This window comes from Paramormyrops kingsleyae, chromosome 5 (assembly GCF_048594095.1).
Source record: "Paramormyrops kingsleyae isolate MSU_618 chromosome 5, PKINGS_0.4, whole genome shotgun sequence".
NCBI classification, from domain to species: Eukaryota; Metazoa; Chordata; class Actinopteri; order Osteoglossiformes; family Mormyridae; genus Paramormyrops; species Paramormyrops kingsleyae.
Genome location: NC_132801.1, coordinates 30,104,400 through 30,128,104, shown reverse-complemented (window position 1 = coordinate 30,128,104; position 23,705 = coordinate 30,104,400). Strand labels below are relative to the sequence as shown.

The window sequence follows — 23,705 nt, the reverse complement described above, 5'->3', positions numbered from 1 at the left end:
GATGATGCTAGCCAGGAAGAAGGTGGACAAGCCATCCAGAGAAAGATCGTATCTGATGACCAGGAATTCACTGGGCGAATGAGCGGACAGCTGCAGAGCAGAAACGCCCCATAATTGACCAAACGTTTACTAATATGCTTGACGGGGCCTGAACCCCCCAGGCTGCAAAAGCCTTGGATCAGTCACATCCCTACCAAAGCAGGTCATTCCCTGCCACGCGTCAAATTACACTATGGCTGCTATTGCTTAAGAGGAGAGCGTTGGCTTTCCATATGTGGGACACTCTCATGAACATCTGCCTTCCCTTCTCCTCACATATCGAGGAGCATTTCAGCTGCAAAACACACTCCACTGGAGAAAACCGGCCTGAAAATCCGCGGCGAGCTTAGCCCTCATCCATCAGCTTGACTTGGGCGGATGCTGAAGAGCCGGTTATTTGAGCGGTAGCCCAACTAGCTTAAATATTCATGGGGCCGGATCCTCGCCTTTCTAAAGAAAGGCAGGCGATCAGTTTAAATAAAGCAGCCCGAATTTCTGACTGACATTTTCACAAAACACGAGTCTATCGTATTTTGTACAGCATTTATAAAAATGGATTTTAAAAAGAGCACAGAACGCAAGAGGCCAAAAACTAGAGACGTAGTGGCAGTGGGGAGAAGATGAGGGGTGATGGAAGAGAAGTAGGATAGCGTGGGGGGGGGCGGGGGGGGGCATGGGTAGAGGCTTGTGGGGCACATGTCAGGAGGGACAGTTTCAGTTCCTGTTAAGGCATGAGAAGGTCTTACCAAATCTGCACTGTCCCTTAGCTTTAGGTGTCGGACTTGTCAAATTCGGTGTTCTGTTAACTGTATTATTATTTTTCTTTTTTCTTATTATATGTTCATTTTTAATATGTTATGTATGAAGTATCTGACAAAGTCCTCAGGCATGTAAATGCCTGTGATGAGATGTCTGTAACAGGCCTGAAAACTGTAGGTGACCTGAGCCCGGACCGGACACCAAGCCCCCATGTCATATTTTGTCCTAAAAAGCATCATCTGGCCCATCTAACAGAGCTCCCACAAGCTACCTCACTCACCACGCTGCTTTCATATGGCAGAACTGCACTTCTTTATGGCAGTGGTTCCCAATCTGGCCCTCGGAGACCCACAGACAGTCCACATTTTTGCTCCCTCCCAGCTCCCAGAAGTTCAGAGGGAGCAAAAACATGAACTGGCTGTGGGTCCCCGAGGACCGGATTGAGAAACATTTCTTTAAGGGCTCAGTTTGCTATGGTGTGCATGTACAGAGACCTGTGAGGGGGGTAGGGGGGGGGGGGGTAACCAGATTATAAAAATGTGTTTTTCTAAATCATGGCTGCCAAAATGACCCTGGGGAGTGTTACTAGAAGTGAACAAAGCTGGGACTTACAGAGGGCGGTGGGGACTCTCTGCCAATCAGAGGGGTGTTCTCACACCGCGGGTTCTGAAAGTTTGCATTCTGGTTCCTGTGTCACAATACAGAAACGAGAGACCATTACAGCGACACCGTGGGGCTCCCGGGGGCGGGAACGTAGACCTCCCCCCATTGCGAGACCGACACTGATGTGGGGGTGCTTATCAGGGGCTGTGGAGAAACCTCTGGCCATCACCCAGACCTGGTGGCCCACCTGAGCTGAGCCTCTGGGTATCCAGGGTGGGGTTTGGGGGTGGGGGCTAGCATGTCACACACAACATGTGGTCAGCTTAGGAGGGCACAGGCTGAGATGTTAAGTGACACTTAAGGTGTGAGTCCTGCAAACAGGGTCATTGTTAGCTTTCATGCAGACTCCTCATGTCACCACACTGCTGTTGTCAATCTAAGATGTATCAAACAGCATGCAGCAAATGGATCTTATTGTTTTCTTTTGTAGAACGGGCACTTTTACAGTGTCATACTGGGGGGGGGGGGGGGGGGGAGAAGAGACTTTCACTGAGGGCTTTTAGCCCATCTTTTTTTAAGTGCACTGGGCGGTGCAGAAGAGCGGAGTCGGGGGTGTTCGGTGGAGCACGTCCCGGTGGAGGCGGGCACCCGGTTACTATGGCGACAGGGAGTTACCGTGGAGACGGGCACATTCATGCAGAGGGTCTGAGGGCGCGTGCGACTCACATGTACTCTGTGACGGGGGCATTGCTGACGGTGTGTGCGGCCGCGGGGATGCTGGCCTCACTACCCAAACTGCTGCCACAGCTGTACAGACTAGGCATGTGCACGCGGTACAGGCTATCGCGCTGCTGCTGCCGGCCGCCGTGAGCCACGGACTCCTCCTCGCCATCCTCCTCATTCCTTCAGGACCAAGAGAACAGCAGAGTGAGACGCGGCCAGCAGGGGGCGCCGTGTCACGGCCACACGTGGGCCAGGGTCACCCTGCCGGTTCATGGACAATCTGAGTTTTGTTCCATCACCATGAAAGGAGAAAAGGGAGAAGCATGCAGTGTTTAGCTATTAGAGAGCACACAGAGGGAAAAGGGGCCAAGCACGAATCCCCAGGCCAAACATCTCAACAGCCAATCACATTGTTTCACTGCTTTCAGTTCAATTTAATATTGGAAAGACAACTAAAGAAAATGAGCAAAACAGAAAAGTATAAGACTTGCTGCATAAGAACAGATTCTCTTGTTGTTTTTAAAGGGGTGGAATGACCAGATATTAACAAAAATAGAAAATGGTAAGACAGAGAACAGGAGTAGATTTGGAGGCCAGTTGTTACAAGTTGAGTTTGGAGACACCTAGTGGACTCTCTTAGAATTGGTCACCTCATTTCTGAAAACGCTGTCTCAATGTCAGAACTTTGACTGCATAATGGCCGCCACATGAGTAAAATAACCTCATGAGCAGATTCTATGGAAAATTTAACTGAAATACAAACTCACACAACATAAACTTTTTGTTAACCTAAATAACAAATGAAAACACTCAACTGTCAGTAACAGATCATTCTTCCCTTGCAGACCTGGCCCAGGCATTGCCTGCTGATGTTTAATTTAATCTGATTAAAGAAGTACTGGTCAGCACATGGCTCTAATATTGATAAAATCTTCAGTGTTACACAATGATACTATTACAATTTGCAATCAGGGAATGTAACAAATCTCTCATAAGAGGTACCATGAATCAGCTTATTATGGGTAGTTGATGCATTAAACCTACACTGTTTCTAACCTGCCACATTCATTATTAGCCTATTAAGGATCATATAAGCCTGATTAAGGTAGAGCTGGATTGAAAACATTCTGGCACTAGGAACAGGATGAAGAATCACTGTGTTAAAGGAACATGAGTTTACCACTATGCTCCTATAAATATGGACTAAGACTGAATATCAACATGCACATTGATCAGGGGAATAAGGTACAAACAGGGCTAGGTTTAACAGGTGCTGCATAAACTTTGATGATTCTTGTGCATAGGCCGTATGACAGGAAGAGCGGGTGACTCCGACAGTATCTTCAGAGTCAGTCTTCAAATCGACAGGAGAGCACACAGACTGCTGTGTTAAACTCCGTACGCGCAGCACGCAATCGACTTAAGGGGCACCTTCTGTTTCCATTCTGATCTGATATAATGTGGCTTCTGTCAGTCTGCGTGAGTGCAGCTGTCATTCTGACAATCCCGCTACTGTGCAGTGCTGAACTGGACACGTCTGTTACTCACAGACATCTCCGCCGCTGTCGGCCAGCCTGCTGGGCAGTGCGAGCTGAGCGAAGGGCCAGCTTCAGCAGAAGCACGGAGGAGGAAAATGTCTCGCGCGACAGAACCACCCAGGAGGGGGCAGCGTCTTCTCTGATTTGCTCGAAAGAGACGGCGAGTTAAAAGACAGGACGACGACGGTTACAGACAGGAAAGACGAGAGACAGGGTCCCTTACAGTAGGCTGAGAGCTGGACATGAAAAGCTTTCCCAAACGCGTGCAGTGCGACGAAAAATTCCAACCCACCTCGCAATTAATGACTGATCAGGCGGCCAAAGCAGGGTTAAACAAAGGCACAGGCCTTCAGGACAGTTTTAAATCACTGTTACAGGAATCCCTCCACCTTAGAAACGGCACTTTCAAGCGTTTCACAGACTGATTCATTCCGACATTCCCGGCATTCAAATTTCATGAATCCCGGGCATTCGGCAATCTCAATCTGTGGAACCGCTTTCTGCCGACCGAATCTTAAGCCCCGATTGCAAAGAAGTGCAGCTGGACATACGCAGTTAAGCAGAAAAGCACCAAAGCACCTCTCCTCTCAGTGTCCATGGCAACAGAGCGGAACACGTCTCGCGGTGAGACTCCTCACTCTCTGGATTGTGTCCTTTGGTGAACTTGTTAGGACCGGTCTTTCCAAATCGGGGAGCGGTCAAAATAAAGGTAGCCAAAAAAAAACTCTGGACGTAAATGACATCTTGGAGGATGGGGGGGGGGTCACACAGAAGCTGAGAGGAGGATGAGGATGAAAGATGCAGGGAGACCCACAGAAGACCTGATGGTGGGGGGGTCATTACCTCTTGCTCTGCCAGGTGTGAGGCACGCTGCAGACAATGGAGCTGAACATCAGTGCGGTGACGAAGGAGAACAGGACTAGATAGATGAGACCTTCCACTCCATCATAGCAAAGGCCAGTGAGGGCCTGTACGTAGTCCTGATGGAGATAAAAAAGCAAGTGGCAGATGGTGTTGCTGAATAGAGAGCATATTCCATCAGGCAGCTCTCCCAGAAACTGTTCAACATCCATCCTCCATAAAAAAAAAAACAAACATGCACCACCAGTTTCTCTGATCACACTGAACTTACACTGCCATCTTGTGGTGAAAGTGTAGCTACTGCCAACTGGAATAACAGATGTACACACCTATGAGCCAAACCATTATGATAACCCCAACATGAAGTGAATAATGTTGAACTATCTCGTAAAAATGGTGCGTGTCAAGGGTCTGGGATATATCCGTGGGTGAGTTAAGATTCTGTACTCATTGCTGAAAGTTGAATGCAGAGGAAAAGGGCCGGGATAAAGATCTGAGCGACAAGGGCCAAATCATTATGGGTCAGAGCATCTCTGAAACAGCAAGGCTGGTGGGGGGCTCATGGACCTACTGAGAGTGATCAGAAGGGGGAGGAACCACGAATCACTGACAGGGCGTTGGGCAGCCAAAACCCACAGGTGCATGATGGGAGTGACACACACCAACAGAAGGGCTGCTGTGGCACAAACGGCAGATCATGTTAGTGATGCACACAGGGGTGATATAGCTTAGGGACACCCTACTGTCCGGCCATAATGTTTTGGCTCATCAGTGTAAAACTTAAAACTTAAAACATTACTTTCTGCTTAAAAAATAGTTTGTTGCACCCAGTTTAAAAGTTTACATTACTGTGATTTAATTTCCACTCAGCCATTTCAGGACCAATCCCTTTAAAACCAAGGAATTTTAATGGGCAACCATATCAAAAGAATCTCTCAATCAACTTTCATCAGCACTGAACTAACACAGCAAACGCACAAGGAGCCAAGAACAGAGGAAGGATTGAGATGTACAGACCCCAGCGGGCTGAGGTCACTCACTTAGCCTGCGCAGCTTTACGCTCACACCCACTGAACAAACACACAGCTGCAGGTGTGTATGATTCACAGCAGCTGTATCGGTGTGGTCTGCATGTGGCCGTACGCTCAAAGATCTGCCCTATACACAATTCTCACCTGCGTTGTAGGAAGACCACATGTATGGATCATGTGCTCTGGAGATCTACAGGAACAGCGACATGCTGGTGACGTATGCGCAGCCACCGCAGCCGCGTGCGTGACGCATCATCACAAAAACTCTGCCCAAGGAAGCACGCGGCTCTGCAAGCTGTCAAGGCAACTCAAGAACTTGTTTTCCGCCTTCGCCACCTCCTCTGCCTCCCCCTCCTCCTCCTCAGCCAGGCAGTAGGACGAAGCCCCAACGGCAGAGAAAAACGGCACATTCTGCCATCCTGTCCCACTCACGGTGGCCGCCAACGCGCCGACACATGCAGTGCCCCCCCCGCCCCGCGGGGGCCAGCTCACGCGGCACATGGAGACCGACCCGCTCGCTCACCGTCCGTGGGCGGGACACACTCAGACTGCACCCGCCTGCAGGTCAGGCTTTAAAACACAAAACACACCCCCGCACAGGACACGAGGTGCCCGGCTCGATTCCCCGCGGCCCCCCCCCCCCCCCGGCAACAGGACACTCAAACGCAGAGGGATCAGCCTCCAGAAAATGGCAGCAACTTTAAACAATAACCGCTAGTGTGCTAATCCAAAGCACCCACTGCACTGCCTTGTGGGGGGCCGTACGACATGGGAAGAAGGGAGCCCCCCCCCCCCCCTCACCATGTGCAGACTGCGGCAGTCCACCAGGGCCGTCAGCTGGTGCAGGCTGATTTCTGTGGTGTTTAACACCCCCTGGATCTTCTCCAGACTCTCCTGTTCAATCAAAAAAAGGCACAATTGTAAAGCATGCACTTGTAAGGGGGGGGGGGGGGGCGGGACAGTGCTCATTCAAGCAGTGCAGTAGAAGCCTCTGCACATTATTTACTACTTTAAAAAGGGAATCATTAATAACCGGACATTATAATTTCTGCAATGTGATTTCACAGTGGTGGGTTTAATATGATTTGAGCTGAGTATAGAGAACAAGCAGGGAAGGACTTAAACTGAAGAATAATAGGGGCTCTAAAATCAGGAAAACCAAAGTGTTGATTCCAGGGGGGGGGGGGGGGCAGGTCTGGGGAGGACGTTGCTGGAGAATCTCAGTGCGAGCCAATGAGCTTCTTCAAAAGCACCATTTTGGAGCAGCACACTGCTGACGTGAAGAGGCAGAAAGGAACGCCGGAGGAGTTCGATTTCTGCCGCTTCCTGCCGCTGCTGCCGTCCAAACGGTGTCCATCACCGCGAATACAGTGGTGGGTTCCGTCTCTGATCTGAAAGGAGGATGGAGTGACCTGTGCATCGTCGGGGAGAGTCTGAGAACACTACTCAATGAGAGCAACGTCTTTTTACCTGCCACAGATAGAGAAAATGCGCGCGCGCACACACACACGCACACACTACAGACAGAGGAAACGCACACATACAAAGACACACACACACTGAGACACACAACTCATTACACAACACAGACAGAGAAAACAGACAGACAGACAGGACAGGCAGGCAGGCAGGCAGGCAGGCAGGCAGACAGACAGACAGACAGACAGACAGACAGACAGACAGACAGACAGACAGACGCACTGGCACCTTGGTCTGAGGGTAGTCCTTGACGGCAGTGTGCAGCAGCTCGGCGACGTCGTCCTGCATCTCCACCAACGCTCGGTGTCCTCCTGACAGCCTCTGTGGCACAGCAGCGACACACTGCTCACACTGGCAGCCCCGTTTGCAAACTCACAGCAGCGACACACTGGTCAGACTGGCAGCCCCGTTTGCAAACTCACAGCAGCGACACACTGGTCAGACTGGCAGCCCCGTTTGCAAACTCACATCCAGAAGAAACTCAGGAGGATGATAACCAGAATCACTTACTGGGGCGGGGTGGGGGTGGCGGGGGGGGATTAGAATGATGGACATAGGGTGGGGAACATGGCCAACGACCCCGCCAATCATAGTGAGGACGCTGGACGTATCAGCTTATTCCTTATTCTTTCACTGAACCCAGGGCTTTTCCTGAGCCTCATTAAATGGAGATGGGTGGGGGGGGGGGGTTCTGTATTACTCAACAAGCGGGTATAAACCGTAAGCAAATACGCCAGCCTCAGCTCACGTTGCTCTCGGGCGCGAGATGACGGGAACCCACGGCAAATTAACGGCCAGGAGCGGCTCTCCGACTGTAAAGTGTTTAAGATGCATTAATATTTTCAAAAGCAATTTCACGTTTCATAAAAGCGGGAGTGCGGTAAGCACCTTAACAGGAGCACTGGCTTTCGAAAGCCAAAGTCTGCGAAAAGCACGCGACTCAATACGGCCTCAGTGACGACGCTGAAGCAAACGTGAACATCTCTCCACCTCCCGTACAACGACCCTCGAATCATTTATTCCTAGGCTCCCATTACACAAATATGTCTGTCAAAAATGGTTTTTATCAGCATCCGAAGACCTTAATGAAGGAGAGCCACGGGTCGCACGGTAACCCCAGTAAGCCTTGAGTGTCGGGCTGTGGGCGGAGCCATTAGGCTGCTCCAATCACTACTCTCGGTGTTGTGAGGCTGGAAAACAAAGGGGTGCCATTGGGAACAACCTCATTCATCACCCAATCGACCACAAAAGGGACAAATTACCTTGACGGGTGAAGTCACTGGCACCCATGTAACCTAATAAACAAGGTTTATCTTTAGACCTACAAGGCAAAGCGGAGACACACGTACCGGCTGAAAGGGGTTCACCAGTCCTGTGGTGCATTTCAGGTAGTACTGAAGGATGTCTGTGGACAGAGAGAGCACACAAACACACTGTGGGAAGCCTAATCACAAAGAAACACTAAACACGGCAGAGGGGAGCATATTTGCTGTTTTTTAACCCTGATTTATCCACTTTCATGTTGCCCAGGAACAGATGGTCGGCTTATGTGCCAATTTGAGCTTTGCATAGCAGGTAAGGTTTTGGAAAATTAAATACAAAACAGAAAGAAAAGAACAAAAAAAAACAAAAAGAACAAACAAACAAATAAAATAAACATACATGCGTCACTTTGGTTGCTCTTTAAGCTGACCGATCCAATGTGCCAGCAAACCTCACTTCCCCTGCTTTGAAGGGTTTGCTACCCCCCCCCCCCCCCCCGTGCTGCTGACAGCAGATGGTCTAAAGCTGCCCCCTGACCTTCCGGACACCCTTCATAACTGATTAACCCCCGCCCTTCAAAAAGCGACTGACACCATAGCGGCTGCATGCATTACTGCCTGCGATGGCAGCCGGGGTTGCTGCTGAACACAGTCTCTGAGCAAACGCGCACACACACACACACACACACACACACACACACACAGGTTTGTGATTACATCTTTGTGGGGACCCTCCATTCATTTCTATGGGGAAAACTCTAATCCCACCATGACGACGTTTACCCCTACCCAGCTCTAATCTTAACCAGAAGTAGCCAAACAAAATGCAAGACTTATGGCATGTTTTGTTTTTTGATTGCATTTATATATTATTATAAAACTGAGTTGCCCCTTGTGGGGACCTGAAAAAATGTTCCCACAATGTCAAAAGCCACAGGTTTTTAATCACATTGTGGGGAAATATAGTGCCCATATTGTAATAACCACAAACATACATGCTAGAGTGAACACACACACGCACACACACTCAATCAGTCTTTCTCTCTCTCACCCACCCACCCACCCACCCACCCACCCACACACACACACACACACACACACACACACACACACACACACACACACACACACACACACACACACACACACACACACACACACACACACACACAAAATCAGCCAACAAACAGCCCACTGGGGACAAATGCAGTGTACCGCACAAATCAGCTAATTAATAAGAGTAACAGCGACACTATAACCTGAGCTGCCTTTCATAACAGCATGAGGCTCCCATGTACACAAACTGAGTTGCCCCATTTGCAGGATACCACCAGTGCTTTTGCCAAGACCTGCAACTATTAAACATTTAAGTTATTGACTAAAACCACAAGCGTGGTCGCCAAACCAGCTTCTCAAAGTTTTTTTCCCTGGTGAGATACCATTATCTGTCACAATGATTGCTGGCAATGAGTAACTACATCAGATTCTATGCACGCATCCCTGTGCTCTCAACGTGTATAATGCACGGCATATTTACTCTACACCAGGAAATAAACCTGCTTTGTTAAGAATGCTCAGCACCGAGTAGCTCCAGATAAAACTCTGATCACTGGGCTGTAAATGCAGGGCTTGTCTGAGCTGGTCCAATCAGAGATGTTCAAAGATAAAGTCTAACTACGACCGTAAAACACCAAGCCCTGAGACCTGGAAGCTGACCACCATAAGTAACAAGCAGGTCGCTTATTCCGATTTGTAGGGACTGTCTCATGGCGTCGATGTGAAGGTCAAAGATTAAATTAAATATAATTGCAGCCATTTCTTAAAGGCTACGGGACTAGTTCCGGCACGCAGGACAGCTTACTGCAAGCTGGCAAACTGACAGCATGTTGAACGGGACTAATTTACACTTTAATTAGAAGTTTAAATATTGGTGCATAATAACCTTAAAAATCTGACTGCGCTTAAGTACTGAAATAGTAAAATCTGAAATGATGCATTACTGGCCATTCACATAAGTACAGGTAGACTGGAATGCTTTTCCACATATCCCATCTTGTGATCAGTTGACAGAAACACACACACACACACACACACACACACACACACACACACACACACACACACACACACACACACACACACACGGTGTAGACTCTTCTGCATCGTATGTAGTTCTGCAATGTAGTTCTGATCACGGGGTCAGCATCTGTAATTTGATGGGAGTTTTACAACATTCACAGACAGCGTGCAAAAAGTAATACCTCATAAATGCATTAAATATATGTAGAGTGCTGGTCTGGAGGATGCTCTCTCGCGTGATATCTCGCAGTGATCTCGCTTTGCTCCGCTCACTCCAGTGATTTCCAGATCGCTGAGGGCATGTGCCCCCAACCCCTCGCCATGTGGAAGGCTTGACCGTACACTGATGAGCCAAATCTCTACAACCACAGCCATGCGAAGCAAATAACACTGAATGTCATAAGAAAAGATGTGTCAAGGTCTGGGACCTACTGAGTGTGATCAAAGGGGGGAGAGACCATGAACAGCCAACAGGGTACTGGGCAGCCATAATGTGTCAATGCAGGATGTGAATGAAGGCTCTCCCATGTATTATGAACTAACAGAAACGCTACTGTGGCAGATACTTTTGGTGATGGTTAGGGAACAATGTGTTGTGCTGTCCTAATTCAGACATCACTGCCTTGATCATCATTAAAATTATGCACTGCTTTTGCTATATAATCGACATTATCTGCTTCACGTCTGAGTGGTCATGGTGTTCAACCCATCTGTGTATATATAGTTGAGAGTGAAGCCTGGGGTCAGAGCCCAGGGTCGGCCATTTGTCCGGTTTCTGGTGCTTAAGGGTCTTGTTCAATGGAAATGAGACCATTTTGGCGAAGGACACACACCAGTGACCTTCCAATCACAGGCACTGAGGCATAACCCACAAAGTCACCCGTCATGCCCCATTGAAGAAGCCTTCACCAAAGCAAACCTAAGTGGAAGGTCAGTCTAAAGCCTGATCTCCACAAAGCCGTGCCATCCAGCTCCATCACCACACCAGGGGCCGGTAACGAAGAGGGAGAAGTACGAGGTAGTCTGACGACAATATGCTCTACTACGAGAATGTTTTCAAAGATTAAACATAGAGATTTTTTCTGCTCCTACCTCAATACCAACATTAAAATTAAAATTAAACATTAAAATACGCCAAAACCAACAACAGTCTGATTTTTCCCCTTTGTTAACTACTAAGAATTAAATGAGACATTTGTATCAATAAGTTTCAAATAACAACCTGCATGTAGTGTAGTAGCTGCATTGTTTGAGTATGCTGAAGTGTAACAGTCATGTTACTCAAGCAAAAGCCATGTCACTAGGTTACAGGAAGGAATCCACAGCCACAATTTGATCTACACAAGTCTGCTTCTTCTAGTCAAAAAGTACACATAAGTCTGCAGTGCAAAAAATGAAAGGTAGTAATTAACTAAACTTTAGAAAGAATACAAGTCTGAAGACATGTAGTCTTTACAAATGTTACTGTTTTCAGACTTAAGAAAAATCGTCACTAGCCTTACACAAATTGCGCTCTGCAGTTTTGCTTTCTTCTTCCTTCCATGTAAAGTACAGTATCTGCATTTCCACACAGCCGCTCCGACACACATGCGTTGCTGAACATCTAGCCATCACTTCTGTCTACGGCATGCCACAATACAAGCATTTTCATGATTTCTCAGGCTAGACTTATCTCTGATGGAAAATCGGATTGGTTTCTTACTTCCCGCTCCCCAGATATTTGATCCAGGACTTTTTGCCGGTATTGACCTGATACCGAGAGTGATGATCAGAACTGTGCCGTCTCTAATTAAATGTGCCCAGCTCCCTGCTCACGTTTGTCGACATCCGTCTAAAATACCCATGTTTGTTTATGGAATTACACTTACTGTACAAGGCAAGGCTGATTACACTAACAAACAAGCACCAATTAATCACACTGTGTATGATGCTGACATTTAAAAAACAGATTTGATTATACACTTCATCATGCTGGCCGTCCCTGTGTAATATGGAGCCCTACAAACATGGACAAATATAGTTTGGGAAATAACAGCTTAACATATCATGGCATGATAATGGTTATAAGCCAAACGATTCCTGCTATCTGGGTTTGGCTTTCACAGACTGAGGGAAAGCCCTGAATGACCGGTTTACAGTCACACTGTCATCCTTTAGTGTGTCTGCAGCATCAAACACCGACACGCAGTCAGGCTAAGACATCAAGGTTTGATATATGAGGGGGAAGGTGCCTTAACTCAGATGGCTGCATAAAAATTACACAGGGAAAGCTAAAGTAACCTCACCATCACCCACACATGCGTCATCACTACCACTCTGCCCCCTGGGCACCGCCTCCTCCGATTTTCCAGCTCAGAACCGACGCAGACTGTCCAATTACACCAGGAAAGAGGCAGCGCACATCCCAGCATCACATAACAAAAAGGACGACTTTTCTCTTACTCGTGTTATTCAGCAAAGATCCATCATTTCGAGGGGATTCAGTTGTTCCTCTTTGCTATGCAATACAGCAATAAAAACAGCCGGGGGGACCATAATGGGGGGGGGGGGGTGATTCTAAGGGCCTAAAAAATATGGAACAAAATTGGATTGGCCTGCGGTGGGGGCTCAGGATGATAAGCTTATCATGGGTGAGCCTGCGAACATCAGCTTTGAAATCAACCCTTAAAGTGTGAGTGTAGGCTGTGTGCATCTGTACCATGCAGTCTACCAGGCTGGCATACCAAGAGCAGCTCTTATACCATGCGCAGGTAACCGTATCTAAGTTAGACATTAATTAAAAAAAAATTTAAAATCAAGGTTCAGCAGACTTAAATTCCTGTTCGCCCAGGCTCACTTTACACAAGGGTAGAGAATCTTTTACGACATGATGCCAATTCAGAAGGGGGGGGGAGGGGCTTGAAGATTCAAATGATATCAATTCCTTTTCATCGCAAGATGAGCACTTTGTTCGTATAATTAGAGAACATTCTGGAAAAACACAACCCTTCATTCAGAAATCTCTGGACGTTAAGAAACCAAAACAGCAGGCCCTGAATACTGTGGACCCCCCAGTCACGGCTCCTCTCAGACAGGTAGACAGTGCTAATGTTCATATTTTGGGCAACACGAATGGCAATGCATTAACTGAAAAGGAAACTTAATACAGATAGACAGTTAGCATTAAAGCATTAAAAATGTATTAACGTCCACTCATAAACAAGGGATACATCAGACAATTACCTTTATTGATGACGTAATGCTGTTCAGCCACCTGGACGACGTAAGCATCGGGCTCGACGCAGAAATCACTGGCACTCTAGCGGACCCAAAAACAGGACATCGCAGTGATTAAAGGCTAAACATTTTCATGTACAAGTGGTTAAAGAAAACACCCCCACCGCAATCTGGCCAACAAAATAAAAATTTGATCAACCATCTGCTAGAAAATTAATAAATAAAGCAACGTACTGAGCGCTTAAGCTCACACTGTTTTAAGGCTGAGAGGGAGGTCAGGCAAAGAGCACTCATTCGTATCCGAGATGCAGAAACCGAATAATGACTTTAGCTTGTGTACACAGAAAATTGAATTTTATTCCCTAAATATTTTATGCATTTGAGCCCCAGAGATTGGATGTGTACCAATGCCCATCAGGAGATTGAGCATGGTGTGGTCTGTATGCAGGCTGGGCTCCAGCGCAAAAGCAGGACATTATCTGGTATGTGTGTGTGTCTGTGTGAGGCCCCTGTCCTTGGCCACACTTCCAAACTCTACAGGACAAAGCCAGACATAATTAATTCCAGCCCCGGACTGGTTTTGCACTTGAGGCCCTTACTGGCTCCTTCACGCCAGCCCAGTGCCCAAAGCCCATCAACACTGTGCTCGTGTTCCCCATCCCAGTCACTACCAGCTCTGAGCCACTATCAGCTTCACTACAGCACTTGGCCTGCCTTCGGAAAAATGATTATATTCAACAGAGGACTGAATAAAATTACATTCCTTTCCGAGGTTTTGACAAACTGCACCTAAATTATTTGTTCCTTCAAAAGATAAAAAAGAAAAAGAAAAAGAAAAAAACAAAAATCGATACAAGTCTTTACAGTCGACAGCAGAACACATGCAACTGCGGAGCTGTGGACAGGAGAAGTAACAGACAGAGAGAGAGAACAGCTCACGAAGAATGGAGTGAGGGAGTCAAAGCAGGAGGGAGGAGAAGAAAACCGAAATGTGCACTGAGAGCAGCCCGAACTTTCAAAGTTTGCTGCAAAATCTTGCCTAACAGGCTAAATCAACTCAGATTGTTTTTTACACTTTAAAATAGACTAGCAGTTGTATAAGCAAATGCTATTTGGAATAAATCACTGTATTAATTCTACCCTCTACAGTAAGAGCGTGAATTAGAAGTCGTCGCTATAACACAGCATGTGACCTCTACCTTCCCATCCAGTCACAGCGCAGGAGCACAAAGCCTGAGGCCACAACGCAAATCCAGTTTGGGGTTTTTCATTATTAGCTTCACCTACAGTACCTATAAAATCAACACACTCATCTCATCTTAAGGCAGAGAGACACCATCACCCACGTCCTGAGCAACAGAACATTTGCCATATTTTCAAGCACCATTCATATAACTGTTCTTTCTATCGCAGAAGTTTTAACGATTTGAAAGATTTCATAATTAACACATGCAGGTTAAGAGGCTTGTGATTAAAAACAGATTATTATAGTGCCAACCTGTCAAACTGACTGTTTATGTACTAATTACGGGGCAATAAAGGAATCCGACAAGCCTGCGTACGTGTGTTTAACGGATAATTACGCTGCTGCTCATCAATACAGGACAAAAGGCCAGCTGAACATATAAGAACAAGGAAAGATTAGCAAATACCAATAGTTTTCGCCACAATAGGCAGTGTTAGTTATGGATAATCAAAACATTCTTGCCATTTATTACATACTGTATTGGGGCAGTGGTGACATAATGGTTAGGGAAGCATGCTTGTGATTGGAAGGTTGCTGGTTCGAATCCCGGACCAGCAAGGTACCACTGAGCAAGATGCCGCCTCAACGCACTGCTCCCCAGGCGCTGTATTAGCTGTCCACTGCTATGTCACATTGTCACATATGGGTTAAATGCAGTGAACACATTTCATTGCTGTGCAATGTGCGCTGTGGTGTGTCATCAATGACAATTAATCACTTTCACTATTCACTGTCATAAAAAGGATCAATATTGAGATTCCATTACTACTGACACTAATATATGGATGTGAATTTTCCAGCTTGGCAAGTTAGATCTCTACGGTGAGGCTACTACAGAGTTACTGAGGAAGAAGAGATACAGGTACAGACAGGATGACAAGCTAATTTAACATGCGGCATGGGTCTCTGCAAATTCTCCAGAGGAAAAGTTTAACTTACTTGCAGAATACATGCATAGACACACACACACACACACACACACATATGTATATAGTTGACAAGACCAAATCACAGATTACACGTTTGGTGTGGTGTGTACTGCTGCCATGGAGATGCTCACCGTGGCAACGGCCAGCTCCAAGCCGAGGGATCCCCAGCTGATAATCAGCGTCAACATACCCAGGAAGCAGACACTGTGGAGAGAGAGGCAGGGGGGACAGGCCATCAGCGGGCAGGCCTTTAGTGGGCAGGCCGTCAGCGGGCAGGCCTTTAGTGGGCAGGCCGTCAGCGGGCAGGCCTTTAGTGGGCAGGCCGTCAGCGGGCAGGCCTTTAGTGGGCAGGCCTTTAGTGGACAGGCCGTCAGCGGGCAGGCCGTCAGCGGGCAGGCCTTTAGTGGGCAGCGGCGCTCTTTTCAGCACAACAACGAGAACTAAAACAATACTTACTGAAAACCCAGGCTAATGGGCTCCCTCATGCCATTTCCTGAAGTTCACTAGAGTTCTTGGGGTGGCCAAAGGCATCAAATGACACAAAAACCTATATTCTCTCCATGATGCATTTGCCACAACCAAATGTTAAGAAACTGGCTCTAAAAAACAAGCAACATAAGCAGTGTATACGGAGATATAGTTGCATATGGAGTTTGAAACTAGGACACGGATCGACTCGGAAAATGCTAATTCCACAGCTAGGCTACATGGACGTGATTGATGCCAAGAGTAAGTATTTAAACAGCCAAAGGCAGTGCCGGCCACTGCAGACTACAGGGGAAGAGAGCAGCTGCGCGATGACAGGTCATTACCATAGTGCTCACTGCAGGACTTCCACTGCTAGTGAAGGACTCTGGATAGGGCAGAGAAGCCCCTCCACAAGGCTCCAGCAGCTGGCAGTGTTACACGAACATAATAGGTCGTGAACAGCTGCCCCGATACTGAAATCCAGCTTATAATCAGTGGAATTTTTTTGGCCTGATGGTCTAACAAACAGCTCAAAGCAGTAAATGGCCGAAGCAGGAACCCAGGAAATACAGAGTTTGAACCTCCCTTAACATTTGCAGAACCCTCCTGGAAATTCATTTCCAGTTAAGGACCTGGACCCAAGGTTATACAGCGGGGACTCAAAAAGATGAGAAGCAATTAGTGTGGCTTACAGAAAGCTAGACGGCTGGGATTAAGGAAGGGTGTAAACTGCAGGAGAAAGCCGGCAGGTACATTGGGGGGCGACGGGATGGGCCTGACGTTTCTCTCCTCTCACTAAGCAAACGTGTTCGGTTAACGCCCACACACCGTGCACCAAGTGTGCTGCCAACGTGAGTCAGAAAAACACCCAGCCGAGCATTGTACTCACTCCCATGGCAGCGGCTCGAGTTCTCAGGTTCCTTCTCCCAACTCACCCGATGAGTGTGCCCTTCGAGCTGCGGATGAGGCCAAACAGCACCAGCAGACAGATCAGGACGTCAAACAGCAGCAGACCTAAGTAACCCAGCCACCTGACGGGAAACGAGACCCGTCATTACATCACACTGACGGCAGATGATATTAATGAGCACACACCCCCCGCCATTTGTAAATAATTATGCTCAACACACAATCATGAATCAACTTTCTTCACAGATAAGGGAGGTAGCTTAATGTAGTCATCTCACAGGGACAAAGTTAGCTGCAAAAGGTCAGACAGATCTCATATTTTCACAAGAATTTTCAATGAGAATAGGAAAAATATAGAACACAGTGCGGATGTGTCAAATCCACATAACCAAGGTATAAAACGGATGGATGATTGTACTGAATAGATGTATTAACAAATAACCTGCACAGAAGTTCAACATTTAAAAATGTGCAAAAATTCCATCCAGTTCGAAGTGCTTAATGTTTAAGGAAACAACGATAATTCACAAAACATCTTAATACAGCTTTACTTTGGCGAGGCATGTATAGATCTTGAAAATTCAGAATTATGATAAACATCCATCCATTTTCCATAAGTGCTTGTCTAATTCAGGGTCCTGTCCTGGAGGTTAGGGTTGCAATGCAGGACAAACCCAGGGTAACTCCAATGAATCTCAGCATATCTTTGGACTGTTTAGGAAACCCCACGACGACACAAGGAGAACAAACTCCACACACATGGAGCCAGGGAGGAGACTCAAACCCTGGTCCCAGAGGTGTGACGCCACAGTGCTAACCACTGCAACACTGTGCTGCCCGCTAAATGAAGAACATTTTACAGAAAAAAAAAAATTATAAAATGTAACAGTCAGTGAAAGGTTTATGAGTCGTACAGATCAACAATTCACAGTTGTTTCTTTGAACACAAAGGGTTTCCAAAAAAGCTACGACTTACATAATCATTATAATATTCATATCTCCATGACACTTTAGAAATATGCTCATATTTGTATAGAAAAGTACAAAATGGCACTTCAAAAAAAAAATGCAAACTGGAAATGTAGATGACTTACTAAAACCTACAGAAATGGGGATGGAGTGTCATTTTAGACACCCTTAAATGGAACTAGATCAAAGGCACTATCTGCTTTTGAAAAAGAAAACACAGAGTAACCTGTAACTAATGCTGCATTCCATTTACCTCGGAGGTAGGAAGTCAGAGTTAGAAATGACGTCACATCCAAGATAACCGCATTTCAATACAAGTCGGAAAGCCATTTAACAATACCATAGACCTGTTTCAAAAAGCAGGATTTCTTGTTTAGCTGGAGAACTTGTTGGATTTAAGGTACCCCAGTTTAAATGGCCTTTCTTCCTTCACTAACATTTAGCCCAGACTACCTTAAATCCAACAAGTTATCCAGCTAAGGAGGAAATCCTGCTTTCTGTAACAGGCCCCAGTTCACTGTTAGCCATTGTTAGCAATATCAGTTGATAATGCATTACGTGTTATTTTGCACATACAGACACCATAGAAACATCGCCAAGGTTAGAGGTTGGATACTACTGTGTGTAAAACTGATTTTGAACTGATAAGAGGAAAGTTCTAATAAACAGTACATAACTTCAGCTATGTAGTTATGTATTTGAATTGTGAGGTCAGGGTTGTATAACTTCCTCCGACTTTCCGAGACAGAACTCCGACTTTAGGGGCGTTCCAGTTGAAATTTCAGACTAGGACTTCGGAAATTTTGACTTCCGTGTTCAAATGGAATACAACATTAACCCCGTGGCCCTTCGAGCAACAGATAAAATTGAAAAAGAAAATGACCCACTACCACCATCAGCTGCTGTTTATTGACAGCTCAAAAGGAAATACCCATAAATGCTTCATGCTGTTGACATGTTTGATGTCTATTTAAGTTTTTATTCATTTGCTGTGCAAATGGTGACCGATGTAGATATGAGTAGTACATTCATACACTCATTTGTAGTCATCGGATGTAATGCAATTCTTCCTTATGGTTGCAAAAATGATACATTATTCCAGCATTTCTCAACCCAGTCCGCAAGGAGCTCCAGACAGTCCACATTTTTGCTCTCTCCTAGCTTCCAGTACACCTGAACCAAATAATCAAGCAATCAAAAATGCTGAATACCTGGTACATGTGTGCTGAGAGGGAGCAAAAATGTAGACTGTCTGGGGTCCGTGAGGACTGGATGGAGAAACACTGGTCAAACCAATTAAATCAAAACTACAGAATCTCCCCAATCGACAATGCAATCCCAAGTTCGGTTCATATACGGTGGTTTCGTTCACTGTGGCCCTGTGCTGGTCCCCTGTGCTGCCCGGAATTGGCTCCAGCCCCCCCCATGAGTTTTACCAGGATTAGAGGTGAGATGATGAATAGATGGAGCTCACTGCAAACAAACTGCAATTTTGAAGCTGTCAGTTTCATGGTTTTTCGTGTATGACAAATATTATCTCGATTTAAAAAGGAAGAAGATATATCGCTTTTATCCCCAGAGGTCTTCCTGCCACCATTCTTTTTTTTTTTTTTTATAAGAAGTTAAAAATGCTAGACATTTTTCAACACCTTATGCAGAAAACTAGATTCTGAGGATTCTGTCTATTTCATACATACTAATATTAATGCAGTTCTTGGCAGCAATTACCGTATACGCATTAATGCATTCAGATAGTCATGTTGGCATACAAAGGTATGTATATATACGAGTGTAATCTATACCAGAAATGACTGTCGGTAAGGAAACACAAGCAAGCTAAACAAAGGCTCCCAGCGAGTGATGCATTGAGAGACCCGCCACGGGAAAAGGCCGACCCACAAGGCACTGAGTGCATAACACCAAATGTGTGCCAGTGACTGGTTTCAGACCCCGAGAAAGTGCTACCAGAACCTCATTCCTCTAAAATCCCCGTGATTCCTCCCATTCACGACGGCAGAGAGGCCTCACCTGTACCAATCAAAAAGCTCAGTTTTAACCGCCAGCTCCTCCAGAGACATGTGCCCGTTGTCCCAGAATGTGATATCTTTCACATGTCGTGTCAGCTCCGCCAGCTGCCCCTGCAGCCTCTGCACGATGGACACGAGTTCCGGCGTCTGGGAGTACCGGCTCTGCAGCTGCTGCAGACCATCCTCCACGGTGCGGTTCAGCGACGAGGTGCTCGTGGACACCTGCAGAAGATGCAGGAAATCTACATCAGATGAACCCTACACATAATCTCAGGTTTTATGGGACAGTTTCTCACAATAAATAAATCTTTATACTGAAGGCGACCCACTCAAAAGCATTAACACAGAATAGTATGTGACAAAACAGAGCAGAGTGACAGCTGGTTTCACGGTTAGAATGTTTTCACACGTCGTTTTGAACACTGAAAATGCCACCATATTGGAAAAGCAGGCAAAATAAAACAAGATGGATCTCAGCCCCTCTTAAAGACATGGCTAAAACCCAAAAATACGACAATTAACAAGTTTGGTAAAACATGGCAGCATTGTATGGCAAGCAGGTAAAACATAAGATCCTGAATGATTCTCATTTTGAGTTTGAGGTGAGCATTAATGGCAACGTCAAGAAATGGCAAATTCACCCAAAAATGAATCATGCTACATTCCTGTTCCCTACGTCTACGAAAGGCCCCTGTGATGTAGCCAGATCAACATTCAGTCAACCATCTCCATACTCGGGAGCTTATGGACGCAACACTGCTTGGGCCAAGGTCAGGCGTACTTACGAGCTTCTCCACTCCCGCGATGGTGTGGTTTGCGTGCCGGAGAGAGTACGTGAGCCGGCCGACTCCATCGCACGTCTCACCGTTCCCATAGAAACCGACTGCGATGCCAGCACTGAAAAGAAATGGAAACAGGGTGGGATGAAGAGGCAGGGACCGTGATAATGGAGAGACTGCCGAAAGCAGGAGAAAGGGCGCTATGGAGAAGCAATTACGGTTGCTTCGCTTCGTCTGCCAAGGGCTCCGAGGACCGGGCTGCCCTAGCATGGCCGACTGACGTCCATCAACCCGAAGAACATCGTAAATAGATAAGGTGCTCTCTTCATTATAAGCATTAAACAACATTAAGGTAATTGTTTTAAGTCAGCTGCTCATTTTAAAACGCGAGCCTGGGGATTTATGCATCATCCGGGGATACAAGGTGCTCAAGAAAGCCTAACAGTCAGAATGGTGGAGTGCTTACAGTGCTGTGCTTAATGCATAGCAGACAAGCAGTTACACATACACACTGAGATATGAACGTTCACCAAGACAAACCAGTTTGGCGGGAGTGGGGGGTCTACATTGTTCCAAGATGATTCCCTCCATTGCCAGCAGGTGTCACTATGGCTCAACATCCCTCCATTCCATCCAGGTCTCTCCAGTCACAAGAGAAATTTCATGACGACTGGATAGTCACTGTGTTTCTCCGTTTCTCCCTTTTTATTTATGTAGTTTTTCCCCCCAGCATCTGGCTGCAGTCCAGGCCCATCCTCACAGAGAAGCCCAGCCGCAGAGAAAAGCAAACCCCCTGCCAAATGACATGTAATATGCTGCTTTTTGGAGCTGCCCACTTTCCAGTCCTGTGTTTCTGCAGAGCCAGCATCACACAGGAAGACAATGGGACTTTTCTCAAAATAAGAAACAGCAGCACTCTGTGGTGTCGAGGTAAAAAGACAGAATTAAGAAATAATCAGCTGAAACAAAACTTTAAAATAATCAACTTTAGATGAAGTAATAAGCCTTTTTAAATACACTTTCATTTGCAAAGTCAACACTGATGCTAATGTTTACTTAAACGGATTTTGTAGTAATGAGAAAATAAAAATGTATTGCGATAAAACAAAAGTCATGACCAAACCAAAGCCTTTCCATTTTATCCCAATGCAAAACCACTATTCTGCTGGTTTCTGGGATGGATCCTGATCAACTGAAGATGGGACAGCTGATCGAAATTCATCACGCACACGAACCTACCGCTCAGTGCAAAGGACATTTGTGTTCATAGTGAGATGCCGCATCTTAGCTGAGCCCTCTGTTGGGGGGGGGGGGGGGTACTGGGAGTTTACCACCGAGTTTCTGTCCCACCATCCTAGAACCAGAAGCTCATTTAATTAACCCCCAGGAAGGTTATAATTAAAGAATCCCCCCGACAGCATGCTCATTTCAGGAGCCAGGACTTCCGTGTTTCTGTTTCTCTATGTATATGACTCTGTAATTAACCCATGAGTGCTTCAGCTTGTGCGTGTGTGTGTGTGTGTGTGTGTTTATACCTACCAACAGTTTTTACCATGTCCCCACAATGTGGTAAAACCTATTACTTCTTAGCTTTAGGAACTTTGAGGACCCTACAATATAAACCTCAATTATATAAAAATCTGTGATTGCAATCAAAAAAACTAAAATTCTTACATTTTATTATTTGTTAACTTATGGTTAAGGTTGGGGCTGGGTAGGGGGTATTGTCATAAGAGATAAGAATATATGAACTCTGTGTGTGTGTGTGTGTGTGTGTGTGTGTGTGTGTGTTTGTTTTGTGTGTGTGTGTGTGTGTGTGTGTGTGTGTGTGGAAAATGAAGAAAGTAGACCCAGGTTTCCGGTTCCTCTCCAGAAGGCATCGAAATTAACGTGCATTTCTGCTGTCGCCACACTTGTCAACAAAGGGTGATATCAGCTTGTTAATACGCCCAAAACAAACTACACTTTAATTAAATTCTCTCAAATCGGTCCAATATTCGCATCTTGCCTTTGCGACATAATGGATGAAGGTGTATGAAGACAAACTAGGAACTGGGCTCGAGTCGAAAAACGTGAAATATCTGCATGTGTGTGAACATCTCAAAATGTCGCCACACTGAGTCTGGAGGTCTTGATCATTGCCATCTCGAACTCAAGACAGCTTGTGTTCATTCTTAATACACTAATTAACACTACTAGTTTCAATTGCTCAAGCTCATTTATGCATATTTTGCTATCATGTTTTTCTAATCCGAGAATTCAATATTTACACCACAATTATTTCTCAGAACAGCCCAATGTACAAACCAGATATTGCAGCAAGGTCAGAAGAGAGTCAGCATCTACTGCATCCAGCATGTCATACCCATAGCTATAGGATTCATCTTTTATTCCACTTTAAATCCGACCCGTTACCATGGCAACCTTTCTAGGCCAAAGTTGACTGCAGAAATTCCTTGGAATACGTGACCGCGTGGTATATTTCCGGTCCCAGAGCAGATACGAAAAAACGTGAAGCATCCTAATTTTAACAGACAAAAAATAAATGTATGAAAAATAAAAATCCAACATAGTGTGAGGGTAGCCCTATATGTTAGTAGAAGGCACGTAGCTGTTAAGTAGCAGCTGGAAGGGAATGGAATCCCCCGAAACAAACCAACTAATCTGGTCATGCCTTCACATACCGACTGCTTATCTGAGCTCAATTTCACAGCTCCCCTCCCCGAAAAAAAAAAACTTCTTAGGTACGGGATGTTGTGAGATGGGGAGATAGCATAAGGGGCCGTGG

At 46.1% G+C, this 23,705-nt stretch overlaps 1 protein-coding gene across 2 annotated transcripts in view; it reads right to left on the bottom strand.

The window, feature by feature from the left end:
* The window catches only part of LOC111845469 (protein tweety homolog 3-like), a 55,662-nt gene that overhangs the window by 4,778 nt on the left and 27,179 nt on the right, over positions 1-23,705 (bottom strand). The window contains exons 3-13 of one of the 2 annotated variants that reach the window (XM_023814907.2): positions 20,924-21,035; positions 20,140-20,360; positions 17,169-17,264; positions 15,897-15,969; positions 13,597-13,672; positions 8,383-8,438; positions 7,262-7,354; positions 6,356-6,448; positions 4,506-4,642; positions 2,128-2,304; positions 1,411-1,486 (exon numbers count right to left, since the gene is read on the bottom strand). In XM_023814907.2, coding sequence (XP_023670675.1) covers positions 1,411-1,486; positions 2,128-2,304; positions 4,506-4,642; positions 6,356-6,448; positions 7,262-7,354; positions 8,383-8,438; positions 13,597-13,672; positions 15,897-15,969; positions 17,169-17,264; positions 20,140-20,360; positions 20,924-21,035 — 1,210 coding nt within the window. The remainder of the gene's footprint in view (positions 1-1,410; positions 1,487-2,127; positions 2,305-4,505; positions 4,643-6,355; positions 6,449-7,261; positions 7,355-8,382; positions 8,439-13,596; positions 13,673-15,896; positions 15,970-17,168; positions 17,265-20,139; positions 20,361-20,923; positions 21,036-23,705) is intronic. The other variant, XM_023814908.2, reaches the window with a different exon arrangement.